Genomic DNA, 21,718 nt, shown 5'->3' with positions numbered 1-21,718 from the left:
AGTTGTTAGTAGCAAGCAAATTTGACAATTTTATATGGCACACAAAAGGTCACAAAATAGAAATTACACATTTAAACTAATGTTGGGAGGTTAGTTGTGCTGTACTGGGAACATATTTACGGCTTATAGGTATTTTATATGTCTAAGGATACATTAAAAATCAGAAACCCCCAAATATTTTAGAAGCAGTTTTAGGATTTTTAAATATTTATTCAATTCAATTTTATTTGTATATACAAATCAACGAAAAAAATCTCTACAGAAAAAAACAAAATTACATAACTTTTTAAGTTTCTACATTATTTTTAGGTTATTAGTGGTGACTATGGCAGGAATGTACAGTTATGTTGTGTTCACACCAAAAGCTAATTAAATTAGTAGATTTAAATTAAATTAGTTGAATTAAAAAGTAGATTACATACAAAGTCAATGCAAAGACGCGAACAGACGCAAATTCGTGCCAGGCGATGCGATTGCGCAACATACGGCTCAATCGTGTCTTCTGTGCAAAATTTGAACTCGAGCGGAAAATTTGCATGATGAGTCATCGCGCAAGCCAATCAGAAAAGACCCATCTTGTTGTACCAGAATTTATTTATTTTTTATTCGCACAAGTGAAGCAAAAAAATCCTGCGAGTAACCTAGAACGAGTAACGCGATGCAAATATCCCCTTCGCGTTTAGTGTTTGCACACCATAAGAATCATGCAGTTAGTTACAAATCACACGAAATCAAACAGACGGTGAATACTATTAACTCCAATGATTATATGTTGCGATTAAACTTTGCGATTGCGAATAAACATTGCGATCAAGCAAAATTTGGTAGTTTTGTATGTTGCTCCAGGGTTAAAGCATTTAAATTTAAAATATAGAGAAACCGTTCTGATTATTTTATTATCATCATTAACCTATCATTATTTTTTGTGGAAACAGTCTTTTTTTTCAAATTTCCTTAATTAATAGAAAGAACAAAAGAACAGCATTTCTTAAGATTAGAAATGATATGTAACAATGTCACTTTTGATCAAGTTAATGCACATTTGTTTAATAAGACTATTATTGTCTTTCAAATAACATTCTTACTAACCCCATACCTTAGAACGACAGTATGTGTTTATGTATGCATGTGAAAAGAAAAAAAATCAGAATAGAGTGTGAATAGAACACAATACCATTAAAGGCTTTTAACAGTGATTTGCATCCTTTTGATTAATTTTGTCGCATCGTTTTTGCTGTAAATAGGCCTTCAGTGATCTTCAATATAACAAGAAATGACCTTCAAATTCTGTCCGTCAAAGGGAAGTGAGCCGCTGACAAGCGTGTAGAGGATGACCCCCAGACTCCAGACGTCCACCTCTGGCCCGTCGTACTTCTTCCCCTGGAAGAGCTCGGGAGCCGCGTACGGAGGACTGCCACAGAACGTGTCCAGCTTACTACCGATGATGAACTCGTTACTGAACCCAAAGTCCGCTATCTTTATATTCATGTCCGCATCTAGCAGCAAGTTTTCAGCCTTACAGAGAGAAGCACAAAGAAATGTAGTGCACGCTCATTAGAAATCAATGAAACACAAATCACTAAAGGTGAGCAGATCTATACAACAGCCTTAAATGCGGTGTGTGTGTGTGTGTCTCACCTTGAGATCCCTGTGGACTATTCTCTTCTGATGGCAATATTGCACTGCAGACACAATCTGTAGTCACATACAAAGTCATATCAGCATGACAAATACTACATCATTCCACAAACCTGCTCTTTTGTTTATCTGTAAATCGAAGCTGAGAAAATCTGCAAATCCAGCATGTGTTGTTATGTGCTAGACAGACACTGTAACATGTCTTTATGTCACTGTAGCTGAGAGCAAGACAGACTGGGGTCTTATAGTCTCACTAATCACCTCCCGCAGTGAACTGCAGTCTAGGGGTTTCATTCGCATTAATTAGCAAAGCACGAAGGAAAATGGCCAATTAATTACTGCAGCGCAGCAGGGGGTTTAATTACACTCAAACTGATGTCTGTTCGTTTACAGTTGTCACATGAACAGCTGATCAGAGGCAAACTTGACAAACACTGTAGTGTAATATCACCACTAGAGGGTGTGCATGAGCTTGGTACTAAACCGTATTAAAATGAATCAACATTTATTAAAGGTAACAGAGGAGGAAGATGCCCCCAGTGTATTTATCGATCATGACATGACTATTATAATTCTTTCTTTCTTACTTTTTTTTTCTTTCTAAATGTGTCATTAATGCCGGTTACCTAATACAATAATGATTTGAAGTTTCAGTTTACTTTTAAAAATGTATTTTTGATCTCAATAGTCAATAGTCACAATGTCAGCTGGATAGTTGATTTAAATCTCAGCAGATTTTCAATGATTCTGGTTCAGATGTGTGTATAGTATGTGTGTGTCTCACCTGTCGAAACTTTGCTCTGGCTTCCTTTTCCTTCATCCTCCCATGAGCGACTAAGTAGTCAAACACTTCACCTGACATATAAACAGAGACATTCAGAGATGCGTGTCATGACGTGCGCTAATGGTGATATTAAATATGAATCTCACCCGTCCATCACACTCACCTCCACTTGCATACTCCATTATTAAATAAAGTGTCTTCTCTGTTTCGATTACTTCAAATAATTTAACTGGAAGAGAGAAAGAAACAGATACAGTGTGACTGACATTCAAAACAATAAAACACATTTATTCACAAGAGTGGGCAGCTCATGATTTTTTAGAACAATATGGAGCTAAAACGGTATCAAAATTATCAAACAAAATATGATTCAAAAACTTGCAATCATACTTGTGCATTTATGAACTGTGGTTTGAATCATATTTTGTGGATATAAATTTTGTTACATATTCGCAAATCATATTTTGTAAATACAATCATTTTTGACGCTATTTTAGCCCCATACCACAATGGCGACAGATCTGATCTGTGCTTGAATCTCTCAGGAACTCATCCATGATATGGACAAACAACACATCAGGGATGCTTGTTATGGAGATGAAATGAACGCAAGATGTCCCACACACAGGCTTCCTGTTTGTTTCCATTTCATTGTGTACTCTGTATGTGAAGAGCTTCTGTAATTCAACTTACTCTCTGTGGATGGACGCTAATAACGTCTGACTGCTTCTTGCATGCAGTCTTTAACATGCAGTGTGTGTGTGTGTTAGGAAAGATGAGAGAAAAAAATGTCAGGGATAGGTGGGTAATCACAGCTTTTAGTCTGATTAATCTAAAATCCAGCTCAGCCTCAGCCAATCAGAAGCCAGCGGTGACACGCGTGCGGCCTCAGGAAGGGCACGCCAGAAACAGCCAGTCATGCTAATCGATAGAGAAGTGAAAACAGAGTCTTGTGCCGTTTAGAGAGGCACAAAAGAGCTGAGCTGGTCAGACATCGGTCGTGTAGAGCTGATCGCGCTAAAGCAGTCCATCTGAATGACTCTCCTGTGATTCTCTTCCATTAGGAATATAAATAATCCAGTTAACATCTCATAAAACTGGAGTGAGAGAAAAGATAGGGAAAGTGCCATGTCCCGGATGAAACTGAGCTGTGTATTAAAACAAGCTCATCATTTCCCGTTAGCAGGTCTAAACAGCTCCAGGCTTGATCAGGTGATATGAGGGTCAGTTTGGAGCCTCACACCAGTGTTGTTATAGTTAACTAAAACTTTTAAAAATAAATGAAAGCTAATTAGAAAAATAATAATAATAAATAAAAACTATTTTAAAATATGACAAAAGCACAAAATTACTAAAACTTAAATTTAGACTAGACTAAAAGCTAGTTCAGAACATTTCAATAATTTAATAAATACTATAATAAAAAAAATAAAAAAAGTATATATATATATATATATATATATATATATATATATATATATATATATATATATATATATATATATATATATATATATATATATATAAACGTGATTAATTATCCAGAATCCAGTCATAAAAAAAAAAAAAAAAAAACAAACAGTATTCATTTGTCCTGAAAAATTGAAACTGGAAAAACCGTAACTTGAAAAAAAAAAAAAAAAATGGAATTAAGGAAAAAATAAAACTGATTTACATTTTTGAGTAACTTACCCAACACACTGCGAATATACAATATAATATTTAAATTATAATATTAAAATTAATGTTTTAAAAAACTTACTTTTTTACAATTCTTAAATGACAAATTTGATTTGATACAGCTTTTTTAAATGCGTTCATAAGGTTCTTTAATTTCATTTAATTGAACTTCCCCTAATTTAATGTAGGCAACAAAAAGAGGACATTTAAACTATTTCCTGCTCAAACTCAGCATTTCCCAGTTGATTATGTTAGCCAATCATAACTGAGTTCATTTACACCATTTTCAGCAAACAGCTCATTTCATTATATGGCTCAAATTATGACTTTATTTACTTTAAATACATAAGAGGATTTCATACATAAATAAAAGGGCAGAAGATGGTCTAGTGATCTTTATTTAAAATTAATTTTAGCATGATGTCTTACCTATATTAGGATGATTTAAGACCTTCATAATCCTCACTTCACGAAAGAGCTGTGGGTGAAAAGAGAGACAAAAAGCATTAGAGAAAACCATCTTTTATGTACGGTTACCTGCATATGCTGACTCTGAATTGTAACATTTTAATATTTGACCAATACTTTGCATAGATTCAGCCAGTAACAAAAACTTACCATGGAAAAATTGTATTTTTAAGCAATAAACATATTTCTTGCACCATCAGTCGTGCAAAAAACACAAAGGTCCTCCTGGTTCTTGATTATTTTGTCAGACATGAACAATTGTGAATCAGTCCAATTCACAAATGTTCAGTGTGATTTGTGAACAGATTTAAAAGGTTCATTGTAAAAACCAGCTCGTTCATGAATCAGACACATTAACAATATGTTTCCATGAAATATAGTGGAGTAAAAAGTGTAATTTTAAAGTGCTTGAAAATGCTTTAAAAATGAACTCAAATAGTTTGTTGCATCCACACCGCAAAATGGCAAGAGTTGTGTTATAAAGCTGCATTTTGAAGGCACCAGGTTGCTAAAATAAGCACTTTTGAGGAAGAACTTGTCACTTTGCCAAAGTTTGCAAGATTCATGGCATTGATTCAGAAACATATTCAAGAAGCACTTAGCAGCAAGAAAATCAAATATTCATGAGCACATATACCATACTTCTCTCCTGGATATATCTGTTTTCACATTTACCCAGCAGTAAATGAAAAAAAAACTAAAACAAACTGTGGTTGCTTGCTTCACGTGTCAATCAGAGTCTCACTGTCTAAACGGGCGGTTCTTGGCCAAAATAATCCACAGTCAGAAGTCTGCCTCTGAGAGTCTCTGACAAAAGCTAGCAGCGCAGCGGCCTGAAGGGTAACTGCTCCAGGTTCCTCCCCCAGTGTCTCTTCATTCTAAAACGCTGCCACGCACACCAACACCTCTCACAGATCCTCTTTATTCAGTCAAAACAACAGGAGGCCGTCTTCTGTGAATGAGTGCCGCATGAATGAACGAGCACATCCAGCCAGCTGCATGTCGTCAAGCAGACCGAACCGTGACACGTGACTGCAACGGCACGGGAGACAGAATTCACCAAAATATAGACTGCATGCATTCAAATGAGAAAACAGCAGCAGCAGACGGAAAAATTGACCAATTTTAATTTTGTATATATTTCATGAGGCTTTTTAAATTCTTAAAAGTATTTTTAACAGTTTAAACTGCTGATTTGTATGCATGTTATTTTATTATAATAAACGTTTAAAAAATAAAATAAAATAAAAATGGGTAGCAGGCTTGCAAGTCACATGACTGTCCACTTCTTTTTAATTAAGCGATTGCTCCTTTAAGATCAAATCTTGGTTTGAAGTAACTGGAAAAATGTAAAATTCCTATTATTTCTCATGATTATTTTACTGACCTCTACAATAATGTTGCTAATATTCCGTTTTTAATATTTCTATTAATAGTAATAAAATAAATGTTCACAATTAATGCATTTTTCTACAATTATGCTTGATAATAGTGTGTAGTATGTAACAGTTCTCACTCTAAAGTGCACACAATTTGTCCCTTTATTGCTTTTAAATGTAATAAGAAGAAATCTGTATCCTATTAGCACAAATCACCCACACATCGAGAGTGAAAGTGATGAGCGCTGAGGAGAGCAGAGCGGCGAAAAGCTGAAAAAGGTAGAGTGCCCCATCAACCACGTCCCCGAAAGATACAACAATACAGACTGACAGATCAATTATTCTCACGACAAAGCCGTCCGAGAACGCCTTTGTTCAGTGGTGCGCCTCTCCAGGAATGGGACGTTTTTACATATTAGACTCAATAGCATTTTTTTAAGACCGTCTCGATAAGATGAGGATGTTTTGTCACTTTCTATTTGTACTTTTTTAAAAAGTAATAAAATGCAAAAACCTCGTGTTCTTTGGAGTAGGAACTATTGGATATGTAGATATAAATTATTATCAAACGTGAAACAAGTAGATGTTTTAACTACATCAATCCCAGTCTCATTTGGACCTTATCTTATGTTCTCAATTTTTACACGAATTGCAGTGTTGACTGAATTCACCAAGCTGAACTATTCAACCGTATTCAAAATTTGTTGATTAAGGCAAAAAAAAAAAAAAAAAAAAAGATGCTTAATCTATAGATAATATAGTCATATCTTAATGACTTGCAACTGAGATACTTGCAACCGTCATTTTTTGTCTTCAATCAACAAATAACATTTTAAATTATTATAACAGAGTTTGAAATATGGAGGCAAAATTAATTTGCTTAATTTAATTTAAAACTATTTTTTACCCCTTTTCTTTAAGGCATGCCCTTTATGTCTTACTATTTTGCATAATGAGAATAAACAGTATGCAAATAGTATTTCACTATATATATATATATATATATATATATATATATATATATATATATATATATATATATATATATATATAGTTTTAATTAGAATTTATTAGTTTAAAAGTAAAAAGTGATCACATTTTCAGAAGACTAATTTAATGATGGATGTAACTGTGCAATTAAAACAGCATGTGCAAAAAAGTGCACGTATTATAGCGGCACAAACGAGACAAACTAATTATTTTCTTCTCTAATAAACAATACATATTAAAGGTTGTAAAAGATCTTATGAGCACAGCAGCGATGACCTCTGACCTCTCTCTGTCCCGTGGAATGTGTCCTCACTGTCCTCTGAACAGTTGGAGGCAAACACAAAGAAGGCAGAAAAAGGGAAATCAAGGGAAAAAAAGAGAGAAGCTGTGTTTTTTCTTGGCAGTCTGCTCTGGTAAATAATCAGCAGAGGAGCCCGAGCTTCTATTTTTACAGCCATATTTCTAAAAACAACCACAGCGACATTCCAGTCACACACTGACAAGCGTGTCATTTCCTGTAGTGGGTCCTAAGACTAGAATCTAGTCAGAATGCACAGAATCAGGAATTTTACGAAAGATTTCTGACGTGAATTGGGTTCAAGTTGGTCACATGACTTTGCTTTGTTGACCAAAAGAAAGCTGCTTGGTTTGAAGATGACTTTTGTTTGAGCTGTGCTTCATACATCGCTACTCTAATAAGAATTCAGCAGATGATAGACCTTTTTGCCTGCGATATTTCACTAAAATTTTGCTAATGTGGCCGCCCTTGTGGCAGAGTTATGAATTGTACGAAAGAGTGTGTGTGTTTGAGGAATACAAAATTTCACCGAAGACATATTACTGCTACTATATCCTGAATAGGAATGTTACCTTAATAATTTAAATAAAATACAATTTTATAGAGAGTTAATTTAATAACATTTCCAGCAATAGTTGTTTGGCAAATACATCTTTTGCATCTAAAATTGTCACTGTGTGGTGTTTGGTAAAAACAAATGAACATCAATATAATTATACATGAATAAAAGTTTGAAATTCCGTCTAATATTTTTCAAAAATTGCCTCAGGTTTCAAATAATATGAAATATACTAATCATGCCATGTCCCCTTCATTAAATTATTATTAGACAAGATTTTGACTAATTTTATTATATTTTCAGCTACCAATAAAAGAACTCTAGCTGTAGTTATTCCCTCCAAAATCAGCACAGAAAACACAAAAGTCATCAGATTGGGCTTACTAATTATTCAAAATGGGAATGCATTTGAGAAGCCAACAAACGCTGGTTGTATAGTAGGAGCTCATAAAAGTGCAATGACTCAGAGCGTGTGGAATGCTCTCGGCCGCGCGGAGGTTAGCCGATAGCAATTAACTGCATGCAGAGGTTTCCACAACTGAGGAAAAAACCCTGATTGTTCTGTGCTGGGTAAGATTCCAGCAGAGCCAGCATGCAGCTGTTATTTTCATTGTTGAATACTGAAATACTGGATGAATAAATGTACTGGAAGAGAATTCACTTATGACGCCAGGCGATTAACAATGTGATAAAGTACCTGGACGTTCCCTGTTGGGGGAGGAGGCAAACCAACCACATTTACAGACAAACTCTGACATCGTGTGTGTGTGTGTGTGCCTCACCATGAAGTCATTAATCTTGCTGTCGAAACGTGAGGTAACAGTGATCAGCACAGGTTTCACTGACAACCTCGCTGTCCATCTGTTCACGCAATGCCAATGTGCACACTCAGTCAAACAATGGAGGACAAGCCTCGTTAAAATATTCAAATGAGATGACTGTACGGAAACAAAACTTCACATACATTCATTCATTTGGAAGATACTTATCCAAAACAAAATCTAATTAATGTGTTTTCTGGGAAACGGTCACATGACCTTCGTCATGGTCTTCCAGTTGAGCTACATCAATATATAAAATAACAAAAATGACGTTATTTAACAGAGAGGTGTTAAAGCATGGACAGCGAATGCCAAACGTCATTCTGACGCCCTTGAAAGTCGTTTTGAAGCCAACTGATGCCAGTGCAATCCCTTCATTAATAACCCTTCATCAAATGTTAGTGATGTCTTGTTTAGGACCGCGCCTTTATAAACCTTAGGGAATTTATTCAAGACTCGCTTGGAAATCCAAAACCCTCAGCTGCTCTTAATGAACGATGGGAGATGGGGAAAATTATTCGTATTCTTTCCGCAAAGCATTTTCGCAAATCCATTAGGTCAGCGGTTCTCAAAATTTTATCTTAAATCTATGAAATCTATGCTCGCCAAGGCGTTTAATGGGTTCTTTAACAGTAACCCCACTAATGGAAACGGTATGAAGAAAATGTCACGCTTCTACAAATATCCCACCGCTCAACACTGAAAATGACCCTCTGAGGGAGCCAGTCATCGGCTAACGTCATTTTATGATAGCTTTGGGATTTTGGAAATCACTGACTGTACTGCAAGGAGAGAATGGACGTGAATATTGCTTTAAAATGTTCAGTGGACTCTAAGACTGAGGATTTCTCCTCTTGCATGAGCTCTGATCTCATCACGGGAGGCTGCGGCATTCTCTTTAAGGTCATCGCTGCTTATAAAAGCCAAGAAACAGCCACTCTGACATTTTCTGCTCCAAGACAAAAAGGCAAGCCCTATATTGACTGCTATTATCAAGCAGTTCAGCAGATATTTATGTTGGATAGGGTTGGGTATCGATTGGGTTTTTTACGATACCGGTGCCAAATCGATGGTACTGGTGCCATAACGGTGCCTGAACCGATACTTTTAAAAAATGGAGCCAAAAAAAAAATAAAATTTAATAAAACAAAGGTTAACATTAAAGAACATTTAATATATTTAAAAAATATATACATGTATATATACATATATACATATGTCTACCACATTCATTAAACATTCACTTTAAAAACTTTAATAATAAAAAATTCAATTAAAAAATTTTCATATTAAATATGAAATTTTCAAATGAAAATAGCCACATGATTGTTTTATAAAGTATGTGTTCATATGTATTAAGAGCTAGATTTTCGCTGGAGGAAACAGCTGTTGTGTGATAAGGGGTGAACACAGCGAAAACTTTACAATAACATAAACTGGAAACCGATTGCTCCCTCCCTGTATTTATGATAAAGAACTGCACAGATACAGATATTATAACAATCTATGGATAAACACACCTTGTGTCCTCTGTTTCTGTTTGAGTACACTTAGTTCAGCTGTACTATAACGACCACATTTTTTGTGATCAAACAGATATCTTAAAAACCCTTGGTCAAATGCACATGAAATGCAACCTTACTGAGAGTTTAGAGCACAAAAGATTTACAGGATTAAATAATTAATTGATTTTAGATAGCTAAATATCGGCCGATAATCAATGCGCTTCTCGTCAGCTGTTTCTCTAATCAGCGGTAAATTCCATCAGGTGCATGATTTCACATAGAGCAGCTGTTACTGCACAGAGCCGTTGTTAACTGACAAGCTGCGCAAATCCAGCGTAATTAAAGATGTGCATTAATTATCGGCCGATATTTATCGTGCACCCCTAAAAAAATCTCACAACTAATGTGAGCTTCAAAACCCAGATTTCTAATGTGCTTGTAGGCCTATATATCTTAAAACATAGGCAACAGGGTGCAAAGAACGTCACAAACATGTATTTGCTCAAAGAAAATGAGACATTTTTAACATGTTTAAGATTTAACACTGCAAAATAACATTAAACCGTCTCAAGGCACTGAGGTCTCACCTTTTGTAGACTTGTGGGGTTGAGCTGTGTTTTATCAATGATCTTCACCGCTACCTGAAAAAGAAATATAGTGTAACTGTGAAATGTGTATATTTATAGATTCCTATCTAAATATCTAAAGGCTATGGGGCATCTGCATCATCATGCCTCCCCGCGTCAGAGCAAAACGGCTCAATTTCTTACATAATCTGGAGTTTCTCTGGAGCGTGTTCTGACGTACAGGCTGTTAAATAACGCATGCTGTTTCCAGCACTAGGTAAGTGTCTTTATTTTAAAACTCAAAAGAATCTCTTCCGCTTCCCTGAATGAGGGAGAACCGAGAGTCAAGAGTTAAACAGGATAAATGTATAATGTGATATGCTTTCTGAGTTATGTTTGTAAATGGAAACGCATAGTCTGTACCACTTACACACCAATTTCTTTGGCTTTGAATCTACATCCATTCCTAAGGACTGCGGTGTTATTATTTGAAAGTTTTATTTTTAAAATAATCACAATATGTATCTATGAAAAATGAAGTGTCAAGACAATTTCAAATGATTTCTGTCCTCCAAATACGATAATGTAGCAAAAGTGTCAGCATTATTACTGTATATATTAGCATTTTTAAACGATTAATCGTGATTAATCGCATCCGCAAAATAAAGTTTTTGCTAACATAATATATGAATACACACACATTCAATTAAATATTTAAATATAAAAAAACACAAAATAATAAAAAAATTTCAGAAAAATATGCTATGTTTATATATTTAAAAATTTATATATAATATAAATCATATGATTATAAATATATACATGTAAATACATGTCAATATTTTCTAAATATATACTGTATGTGTGTGTATTTATATACATAATAAATATACACAGTGCACACACGTATATTATGTAAACAAACACTTATTTTGGATGCGATTAATCGCGATTAATCGTTTGAAAACACCAGTATATATATAACAATAAATATGTGTCTGCTCACCTCTCTTCCTGTTAAAACATGGCGGGCAAGTTTGACTTTAGCAAAGTTCCCTTTGCCGATGGTTTTGAGGAGTCTGTAGTTCCCGATGTGAGGTTGTTCGTCTGTGATGGACGCCACTGAGTTGCGGCAGCGAGGGAGACTCTGTCGACTCGCTGATTTTGTGGGTGGTGCTGGTGTGTCCGTGTAGCCATCGACAGACGTGAGCTGAGAGACAGAAGGAAAGGGCGGTCAATTCAAATTACATGTACACAAAAACAGAATCTTGCAGTGTAACAAGTTTTTCAAAAAAACTATTTAATTATTTATTATTTTAAAATAAATGCAATCACACTTAAACATATGTTCAGTAAAGCCTTACAAAAATTAAAACATTCTCCTTACAAGCAAAACATAATCCTTCACAGAACACTTAAAAACAAAAAAATTTCCAATATATATATATATATATATATAATTAAACTATTATTAAAAATAACATTGACATATGATATTTGAAATTATTTAAATAACATCTAATTTCAATTGTGGAATTTTAAAGTCATCAAATCAAATGTAAATATATGCATGTATATTTTTTTAAATTTTTTTATTTAATTACTTTTTTAGTCTACAAAAACTGCATTACAAAATCAAGTTACAACACCTCATAACAACATGAAAAAACATTGAAACAACAGGTTGGACCATAACAGGGCAGACTGCATTCACTTTTAAATGGTGAGTGAGTAATACATATTTGTTTAAAATAGATATAAAATAAAATTTGTGCCAAACAAAAATGTGTAATATAATAAAAACTTTTTTTTTTTAAAACATTCCATTAGAATTACATTCTGGTGTAACTTGTATTATACTTGTACTCTCAGAACACATTCTTCTATACTAATGCACTAATTTTAAATTGCTTTTCTATGTAAACAGGCGCTAGACGGATGTCTATGTCCATTGCATTCGCATCTTGTATCTTTTGCAGCATCTTGCACATGAGTGCTCCGATTTTAAGTTAAACGAATATCAACTTTTACACGCAGCGCCACTCAACAATGTCAATTCAAAAACAGTGGACCAATCAGAAGACCCCGGAGCCATGAAATTAATCCCCTTTAAAGAATAACAATCATGCTATCATCCATTTAAGCAGAACGTTTGAACTCATCACCTTCAAAAAAAAATAAAAAGAGAATTACAGTAAAACATTTAAATTGTAGGAATCTGTAGACATTCAGATGGGTCTGGCTGTTATTCTGTCCCTATGTTTTTCAGCATCTCACGCCATGAGCATTTTTTCATGATAACACATGACGTTAAAAATGTTTTAACTTTTAAAAGTTTTTCAAGACCCCTGCATTCTATTTCACCCAGTCGGGCTGTTTCTGAACACACACACACACACACACACACACACACACACACACACAATTAGTCCTATGTGAATGAAATGTGTCACAGTAAAAGACTCCCTCAAGGCCTTTGCTTCCCTAGTTCTGTTGTTGCTCCAGCCCTTTTTGAGCTCAGTCAAACAATGACATCAATGTGATGAAAGCACTGGAGCTAGTTAACTTTAGCTAGACCACAGTAAAAATCTGGCGGTCAATATACAGAAGCTACTGGACAAAGTGGAAACTGAGCGAAGACCTTCAGCCTGAACCACAGAGAGCACTTACAACAGAATCCATTACCAGTGGAGCGCTGGGACCCCTACCGTGAAGCTTCATGTACCTGAGACTGTGTCTACACTGCGAAATCTGATCTGTTTTGGCCATCATAAAACCCCTCATTTTGAACGTCATGAAACAATATGATTGGTTTTAAGCTCCACAAGAATATGATTGGTTTTAAGCTACATAAGAATGGAAAAGCCTTGTTGAAAATGACTTCCCGTATCCAGTAAATACTATTTGACTTACTTATTACTTGCTTTTTTGCTTATTATGACTTGCTTTTTTGCTTATTATGAAAGAAGAAACAGAGTGCTTACACAAGCTTACATATGACTGGTCTGTGAATTATTTATATTTTCAGAATGAGAACAACAAAAAAACTGCTGGTTTTATACATTTTTAATGACTTTTCAAACCATTCAGCTCACCAACCACTGTATTGACATAACTAAAAAACAAAGCCATTATGTGTAATGCATGCAGCGTACAGCACAGCAGGTAACGTTGAATCCTTAGCAGTAAAATAACGGGACTTGTTCATTAAACGAGTTAGTGATGGGCGATATACCGGTAGACACTTAACTGGTAGAAATTAATCGATCGGTAGAGATTTTCGCCTAGTCTCTATCACAGTTACACGCTGACGTGACATTGCTGTGCTACGTTGTTACGAAAACTTGAAATGCAATCAGCAGCGAAAGAGAACTCATTTCGGTATATGTGCGCGCTGTCTGAGAGACGGTGCTCAGAGTGCAGGAGTATTCAACAGAGCTATTTTTGCTGCTTTATAGGCTTTAAATGGTTAAAAACACACACTTGTACGTGTCAAAACGTGAAACAGTATATTGGATCCGGGCAGCTCTTAAAGTGACAGCAGTCTAATATTACAGCTGTCCATCATTCATGTTAATCAAACAACAAAAGAGAGAAAATCTCCCACTGTTCTTGACTAAATCACTTTTGTAACTTAAATAAGAAGGTATATATATATATATATATATATATATATATATATATATATATATATATATATATATATATATATATATATATATATATATATATATATATACACAGTACAGGTCAAAAGTTTGGAAACATTACTATTTTACATTACTCTTCTGCTCATCAATCCTGCATTTATTTGTTCAAAAATACAGAAAAAAACAGTAATATTGTGAAATATTATTACAGCTTAAAATAATAGTTTTCTATTTGAATATACTTTAAAAAAATAATTTATTCCTGTGATGCAAAGCTGAATTTTCAGCATCATTACTCCAGCCTTCAGTGTCACATGTAACATCCAGTCTATCACATGATCATTTAGAAATCATTCTAATATTCTGATTTATTATGAGTGTTGGAAACAGTTCTGCTGTCTAATATATTTGATGAATAAAAGGTTAAAAAGAACTGCATTTATTCAAAATAAATAAATAAAAATCTAATAATATATATTCTAATAAAATATTTTCTTTACTATCACTTTTTATCAATTTAACACATCCTTGCTGAATAAAAGTATTGATTTTATTTAAAAAAAAAAAAGAAAGAAAAAAAATTTACTGACCCCAAATTACTGACCAGTAGTGTATATTGTTATTACAAAATATTTATTATTTTAAAAACATAGCTTCTTTTTTTTTTTTTTTACTTTTTATTCATCAAAGTATCCTAAAAAAGTATCACATGTTCTGAAAAAAATATTAAGCAGCAGAACTGTTTCCAACTTTGATAATGAATCATCATATTAGAATGATTTCTAAAGGATCATGTGATAATGATCCTAAAAATTCAGCTTTGCATCACAGAAATAAATGATAATTTAAAGTATAATAAATTTAAAAACAATTATTTTAAATTGTAATAATATATCACAATATTACTGTTTTTTCTGTATTTTTGATCAAATAAATGCAGGCTTGATGAGCAGAAGAAACTTCTTTCAAAAACATTAATAGTAATGTCTCCAAACATTTAATTCACACAGTGAAGAATATGCAATGTTTTTATATATTTGATTACTTTATAAAATGTATGTGGCGTTTCTTATTTATTTGTTTTACTGCAGTATTTTTTGTCCTATTGCTTGTAATTATAATCTTATTCTTATTTAATTGCTGACTGTTTACTCGTCTTCAGTGAGCTTTTTTTTTTTCATTTTAGCTAGTATTTTTTTGTGATGAGAATTATGAAATTTCAAAAAAAAAAAAAAAAGATAAATATATGAATAATTATATCAGAGACCTTACTTAAAGCAAAAACAACTAATTCATGATAACATTATCATGAAATGATATTCCTCATATCGCGACACAAGATTTTGGGAATATCGCCCAGCGCTAGCGCTTGTGCAAAGAAGTCTATATACAAACGTTTTAATGAACAAATCATGATTCATCATTTTTCTATGCTAAAATTCATGCTAAATTTACAAATAAATGTAGGAACAACTGAAACCACATGTACACACAAAGAACAAACTCCGGTGGCGTTATAATTGTGTGTAAACGATGAAAACGTTTAATATTAACATGATTATAATGATCCATAAATAATACATAGTTAAGATAAAAATGTATATCTTTATATTTAATGAAATACAGTGAAAGAATAAGGAAACCTGTGTTATAGCTTGCGCTGCAAGGTTTCTCTGCATAATAACGCAGATAAATGTATGTACAGCTGGCTAATAAGAGGTCTTTAAGATGCGGATACTACATTTCATAATGCTAAACACCAGTCCCACAGCAAAATTACACTAATACTACACTAACTAATGTAAGAAAAAAGTCCTGAAGCAACTGGTGAAGACAAGAGAACAAAGAACAGCATGTGAGAATGGAATTAAGTTCTCTTTTAAGGCCCAATGTGCATTTAATAACTTTTTTTTTATACCAAGCGCATCCTGAAGTTTAGCAACAGTAGACCGCGTTTTACGACAATCACGTTAACTTTCTACAAACCAGTATGAATAGTTAAGATATTAACGGGTTCAAAATTTTGTACCGGTTTTCATTTGATATCACAATGAAATGTTCATAGTGACAGATCTCACCTATTTTTGATTAAACACTAAAATCTGAAACATACACATGGATGAATTGTTCACAATAATGTATTTGCAAACTCTGTGAATTTTCATTTCCATGCTGACATTCAAACTGGCTTTAAAACTTTACACACCCCAATTCATTAACTTTAAGAGTCTCTCAGCCATCCCTAACAAAAACTACAAAAACTACAGAGCACATTTCCCTGACTAGAAGCACAATGTTCTTACTTTCGAGACAAACTGACTGAACTGAACCGAGGTTGTGTCCAGAACTCAGTGAATGGAAGAGCCTGTTGTGAATAACTGCTGAGTCATTGTACAGTAAAGTCCTGAGACTCTGGTGAACTGAGCGTGACCTTTGCTTTATAACACGATGACACATAAATGGAACAATGTGCGTCGCTTTAACACTAGAGAAAACACCTTCTCTAGAGGTCTTACTATTACTGTGTCTCCTCTAGTGTTCCTCACCGCACACAACGACATTAAAGTAACCCAGTAAAGATCTCCTCCATTCACCCTGGTCAATACGCCGTCTTACTGCCTCCAGTGAAGGTTAGTTTAAGGGCATGAAAGTCACGTGTTCAATGCATGTTAAGCTTTATCAGCAGCATTTGTGGCATTAATTTGAACTCATCCTTGTTTACAGTAATGATGGTCTATGAGTCCAGCATTATGGAGGGGTTTAAAAGCATAAAAGCTTGGAATTTAGTAAAACTTTACTGAATTTCAGTACCGAATTACTCTTCTTTTCTAGACAATTTTTATTTCTAACTGAGAGGACAAAGTCCATTTTCTTTGGTATGATTTCCACATTATTCTACTTATTTTTCATTTTAAAAAAAATTGCAATTACGCCCTTTTCTAGAAAAGTTTCAATTTAATTTCAAGGAAAAAGCACTATTATTATTATTTTTTTACTATAAATACAAACATTTTCAAAGTTAAGACTTTAGCTATATTTTCAAGTTATAAAGTTTTTTAATTCATGAATATCATTAGGCTTTCAGGGAATTGCACCACATGACATTGTATAACCTTTCCTTTTCATAAAAGATCAAATTATCTTTAAGAGACTTATTGATCTTGACACACAATCTTGCGGGTCTTCTGGGTCCTCTCCATGATATCATTTCCTGCTTTGAGTTTTTTTCTTTTCTACATGCATGCTGGCTGCCACCACATGCCATTCCTGGGAGTCAAGACAACTTTCTCTTATGGACAGTTATTTTCTAGCTTAGCAGTCAAATAAGGTCACGTCTCCCCTAAACAAGGACAACTGGGGAGTTGTGTTAGTGATGCCTTGCCTTGAACAGAAAACTATTTTTGATATCAATGCAAGCAGAATTCAGTATTACAAAAAGCTGAAGCACATTTTTACTCAACAAAGAAGCTATTAGAACACGCACGCGGAGCTCTGAAGAAACACAACCTCGTGCCACAGAGGAATCTGGCCGCTAATAACTGAAATATGACAATTTTCAGTCAGCAGAGCTGGTGTCATCCCTGTGATCTTCCTGAGCAAACATCAAATTTTCAACAAATCTGGCTGGACTCCTAAAACTTGCCACACAACGCGCATTCAGAGCGTGTGATTTACTGAACAAGTCACTCCTGAAGCCTCAAGAAACGAAACTGGGATCCACATTATCTAGCGTTTATGGCACAATGGCAGAAAGCCCAATCCAGGCCTTGACAATCAGCATTCAGTGTAACTGGTGACTCAGCGAGGTATCGAATGATCCAAACACATGATACCCAATGCTGCCCAGGAGCAGATTATGCACTCAAAGAAGACTATACAGGCAAAACTGAATAATTCTGTAAAATACTGCTTCTGAATTATTAATGCAGTCATGCGTTTCTATATACTCACACACACATATAAACTTACGATTGCACTATATATGTACTGGGGCTGTCATAATTACATGATGTGAATTACATGATTAATTAATCACAAATTACATTTGGCTGTGAAAATGCTATTTTTTTTTTAAAGCTATTTTTGTGTTAAATGAGAAAGTATTAAGTAGACATTACAAATAGTATCTTTAGAAAGAAATATTTTATTTGACTCAACATAAACTTTAATACACAAACGTTTAGGTTAAAACGGCCCAACGTAAACTGGCACGAAAAAGAAGATAATTTGAGAAACATCTCAGTTTTTTTCGTTCATGCAATGTAAGTCAAAAAACCCTCTAAAACCAAAACAGCTTTATAACCCTAACCACCAAAAGTCTTCAAAATACCTTCTATTATGTAAAGTAAGTCATTTATGAGTAAATTATTACATAATTTAAGTTTTTATGGATAAATATCCCTTTAATTATCCCTTCAAAGTTTTTTCCCCCCTTTTCCCCTTTTTTAAAATGAAATGATACTCTAAATAAGAAACTAACTAAAACTGCCAGCAGATGGGGGTAAATGTTTTTATGAGTCTTTTATTTATTTGATTTGACGGCCCACGGAGACGCACAACAGTTCTGCTGTGGCTTTATAGGTAATATTTTTGTTGGCAAAACTGAGCAAAAACACAATATTGTGTTTAAAATATTACACTATAATATTAACAAATTCACATAAACTTAACCTTAACATAACATCACAACTCCACCCATTCAATACAAAAAAAACAGCAGTCGTGTGATATTGCTCTCGCTGCTCGTGTGATATCACTTATGATATCAATATGAGACAAAAACTCATACAGACATTTTAGGGCATAATTGCATTTATGGAGTTGTTGCCCTGCATCATATTTGTCAACAGTAAACTGTAGGAAATGTACAGGTCTGGGGGCAGGGCCAGTCCATTAACTTCTTCAAAACTAATTAACGCGTTAAACTTACAACAACAAAATAAACACTTAAACCCAAATCCCAAAAAAATACAATATCACCCTATATTTCAATTAAACCGTCATATGACGCCATATGTCATATGTTTTCCATTTTGTCTTTGGAGGGTTACAAGCTGTCGGTGCATATAGAAGATCCACAAAGTCGCAAAGATTAAAGTCTCAAACCCAAAGAAATAGTCTATTCTTTCTAAAAGTTAAGACTGAACCACGCCTTCCTAAAACATGCCCCCACAAATCTACATCACTGTGTTGAAAGATTTGCAAAACACCGTCCATATGTATACGCAAAGAGAGAAGACATAACTTTTTTCCTCGCTGTAGTATTGTTGCCGCTGCCGGCATGTCATGGAGACGCTGTGTGTTTCCAAATATGGTAAGGGTGTCACACGCTTCAGTTATTCAGCCAATCACAATGCACTGGATAGCTGGCCAATCAGAACACACCAAGCTTTTCAGAAGGCGGGGCATAGAGGAGCGACAATAATGTACAGTATGTGGAAAATAATGTGTTTTTTGAACCTTAAACAGCGTGAACATTGCATTACACCAAATACACAAAATAATGTTATTTTTAGCATCATCACATGACCCCTTTAAATTAGACCAAATAATATTATAATATTTTAACAAAACTGGCTTTACTGCTTATTTAAAAAGAAAACTAACTTGTCCACCAAAAAAGTCATGTGGTTAAGTCAAAAGCAAAAATAAATTAATTCAATAATTTTACCTTTTTAATCACAATGCAAGTAGTTTGAATTCCCAAAACCTTAAAAAAAAACTAGCCTATATAAAAAAATTTCTGCAAATTATGACCCCAATGTTGGTTAAATATGAACACTGATACAAGTAGTACCAATTAAATATTTTATCCAAATATATTGACCTAATATTGTATTTGCCACGGCATCATCATTCAGCTCTAATCAGTCAGTTAAGTTCGGTTCAAGATCATCATTATTTTGACTGTTGTTACTCATCTCACACCATGATCACTTCATTAAGTCACCATGTCACGTAAAAGAAGTTAAAACTCTTAAAAAGACCTGCACTCAGTTCCATTCTGCTGCACTGCGTCTCAAAAAAACGCAGGCTTGGTTTCGGAACACAGCTCAAATCTGATCAGAAGCCACAGATAAATAGTGAACCCTCAAAAAGAACACAGATGAGATGAAACAGCTGCAGTTTTCCAGACTTTCATGACACAGCAGCATCGGCATTCCTGCTTTAGCATGACAATGAACAAACTGCCTGGACAAAAACATACCCACAACCTACTATCTCAGCAAAAACACCCCTAAAAAACCACACACACACACACACTTGCCTCTTTAAAAGCACTCCCTTCTCTTGCAGCCTTTCCACTGTTATGCAACTGTTGTAAAAGTGAAAGCCTTCCAATGTGCATCTGCAAGAACGCTCTAAAACACCCTGACTCACGTTCGCTTTGATGGTGATGGCTCTGTTCGATCCCTGCATCACTTTCACTTCCATACTCTGTTGTCGAAACATACTATAAGCAAGTACACAAATGGAAAAAAACACTTCTAGCAGGCTCGATTTCATGCATGGCTGCTTTCTGAAATGTGACAGTAAAGTTTACACACTTGCAAGCATGAATTGCATTCTCAGGGAGGCCACAAGGGGAGCTATAGCATCACAAGTTAGTTAACCATAGGGTAGCAACAACTATCCATAAAACTGAAAATAATCAATAATTAATATGTGTTTTTGTCAAACCGATCACAAGTGGATGTGTGAATGGGGTCAAATTTTTTTAGCTTGTCTACTTTTGAATGCTTCCAAAGGTAGTTGAAAACGTATTCGCTATCCAGACAGGATTTAAACTTTGCCCTCTAAAAACGTAAGTTTGGCTTGAAGGGGAAAATGTATCGAGCACAGTGTTTTCCTACAATCCCTTATTCTTATGCTACCATCACATGCTATCGGAATTATCATAAATACGAGTTTCCTTATCAGAAATTTGACGTGAATGCTTCTCAAGTCGTGTTTACTACTGGGAAACTCATAATAATAATAATAATAATAATAATAATACAATAATGATAATTTTGATGCCAGAGTTTCTGAGTTGGGTGGGCCATAAACTTTAAACTTGGTGGAGGAGACAACCAATGCTGCTGTCAATGCTATTCAAACAAATCTGATTAACTGAAGAAATCAATTAATATAATCTATCAAAATAATAGTTAGTTACGGCTCTACAACCCATAAATCAAAAGAGTGTGGGATACCGTTGTGTATAATTTCTACTGAATTTTAAATTAAGTCGGTCACATAACTCACTATCGTCCAAATCAATCTGTAAATTTTGAGTATTTGGATACTAATGTCCATCCATGCTAGTGTAAAGTAACGCCTGATAAAGCACAACATGCTAAAGCCCTTTCAGTGAAGTTGTATCGCTATATTCATAGT

The 21,718-nt window shown here is 34.4% G+C and overlaps 1 protein-coding gene across 4 annotated transcripts in view; it reads right to left on the bottom strand.

The window, feature by feature from the left end:
- The window catches only part of LOC109047365 (serine/threonine-protein kinase MARK1-like), a 41,658-nt gene that overhangs the window by 15,810 nt on the left and 4,130 nt on the right, over nt 1-21,718 (bottom strand). For all 4 annotated transcript variants that reach the window (XM_042748863.1, XM_042748860.1, XM_042748864.1 and 1 more), the window contains exons 2-8: nt 11,695-11,898; nt 10,710-10,763; nt 4,532-4,580; nt 2,586-2,651; nt 2,423-2,493; nt 1,639-1,695; nt 1,279-1,515 (exon numbers count right to left, since the gene is read on the bottom strand). In XM_042748863.1, coding sequence (XP_042604797.1) covers nt 1,279-1,515; nt 1,639-1,695; nt 2,423-2,493; nt 2,586-2,651; nt 4,532-4,580; nt 10,710-10,763; nt 11,695-11,898 — 738 coding nt within the window. The remainder of the gene's footprint in view (nt 1-1,278; nt 1,516-1,638; nt 1,696-2,422; nt 2,494-2,585; nt 2,652-4,531; nt 4,581-10,709; nt 10,764-11,694; nt 11,899-21,718) is intronic.

This window comes from Cyprinus carpio, chromosome B22 (assembly GCF_018340385.1).
Source record: "Cyprinus carpio isolate SPL01 chromosome B22, ASM1834038v1, whole genome shotgun sequence".
In the NCBI taxonomy this organism is placed as follows: Eukaryota; Metazoa; Chordata; class Actinopteri; order Cypriniformes; family Cyprinidae; genus Cyprinus; species Cyprinus carpio.
The sequence above is the reverse complement of the archived record's forward strand: the minus strand, read 5'-3'. Positions and strand labels throughout refer to the sequence as shown.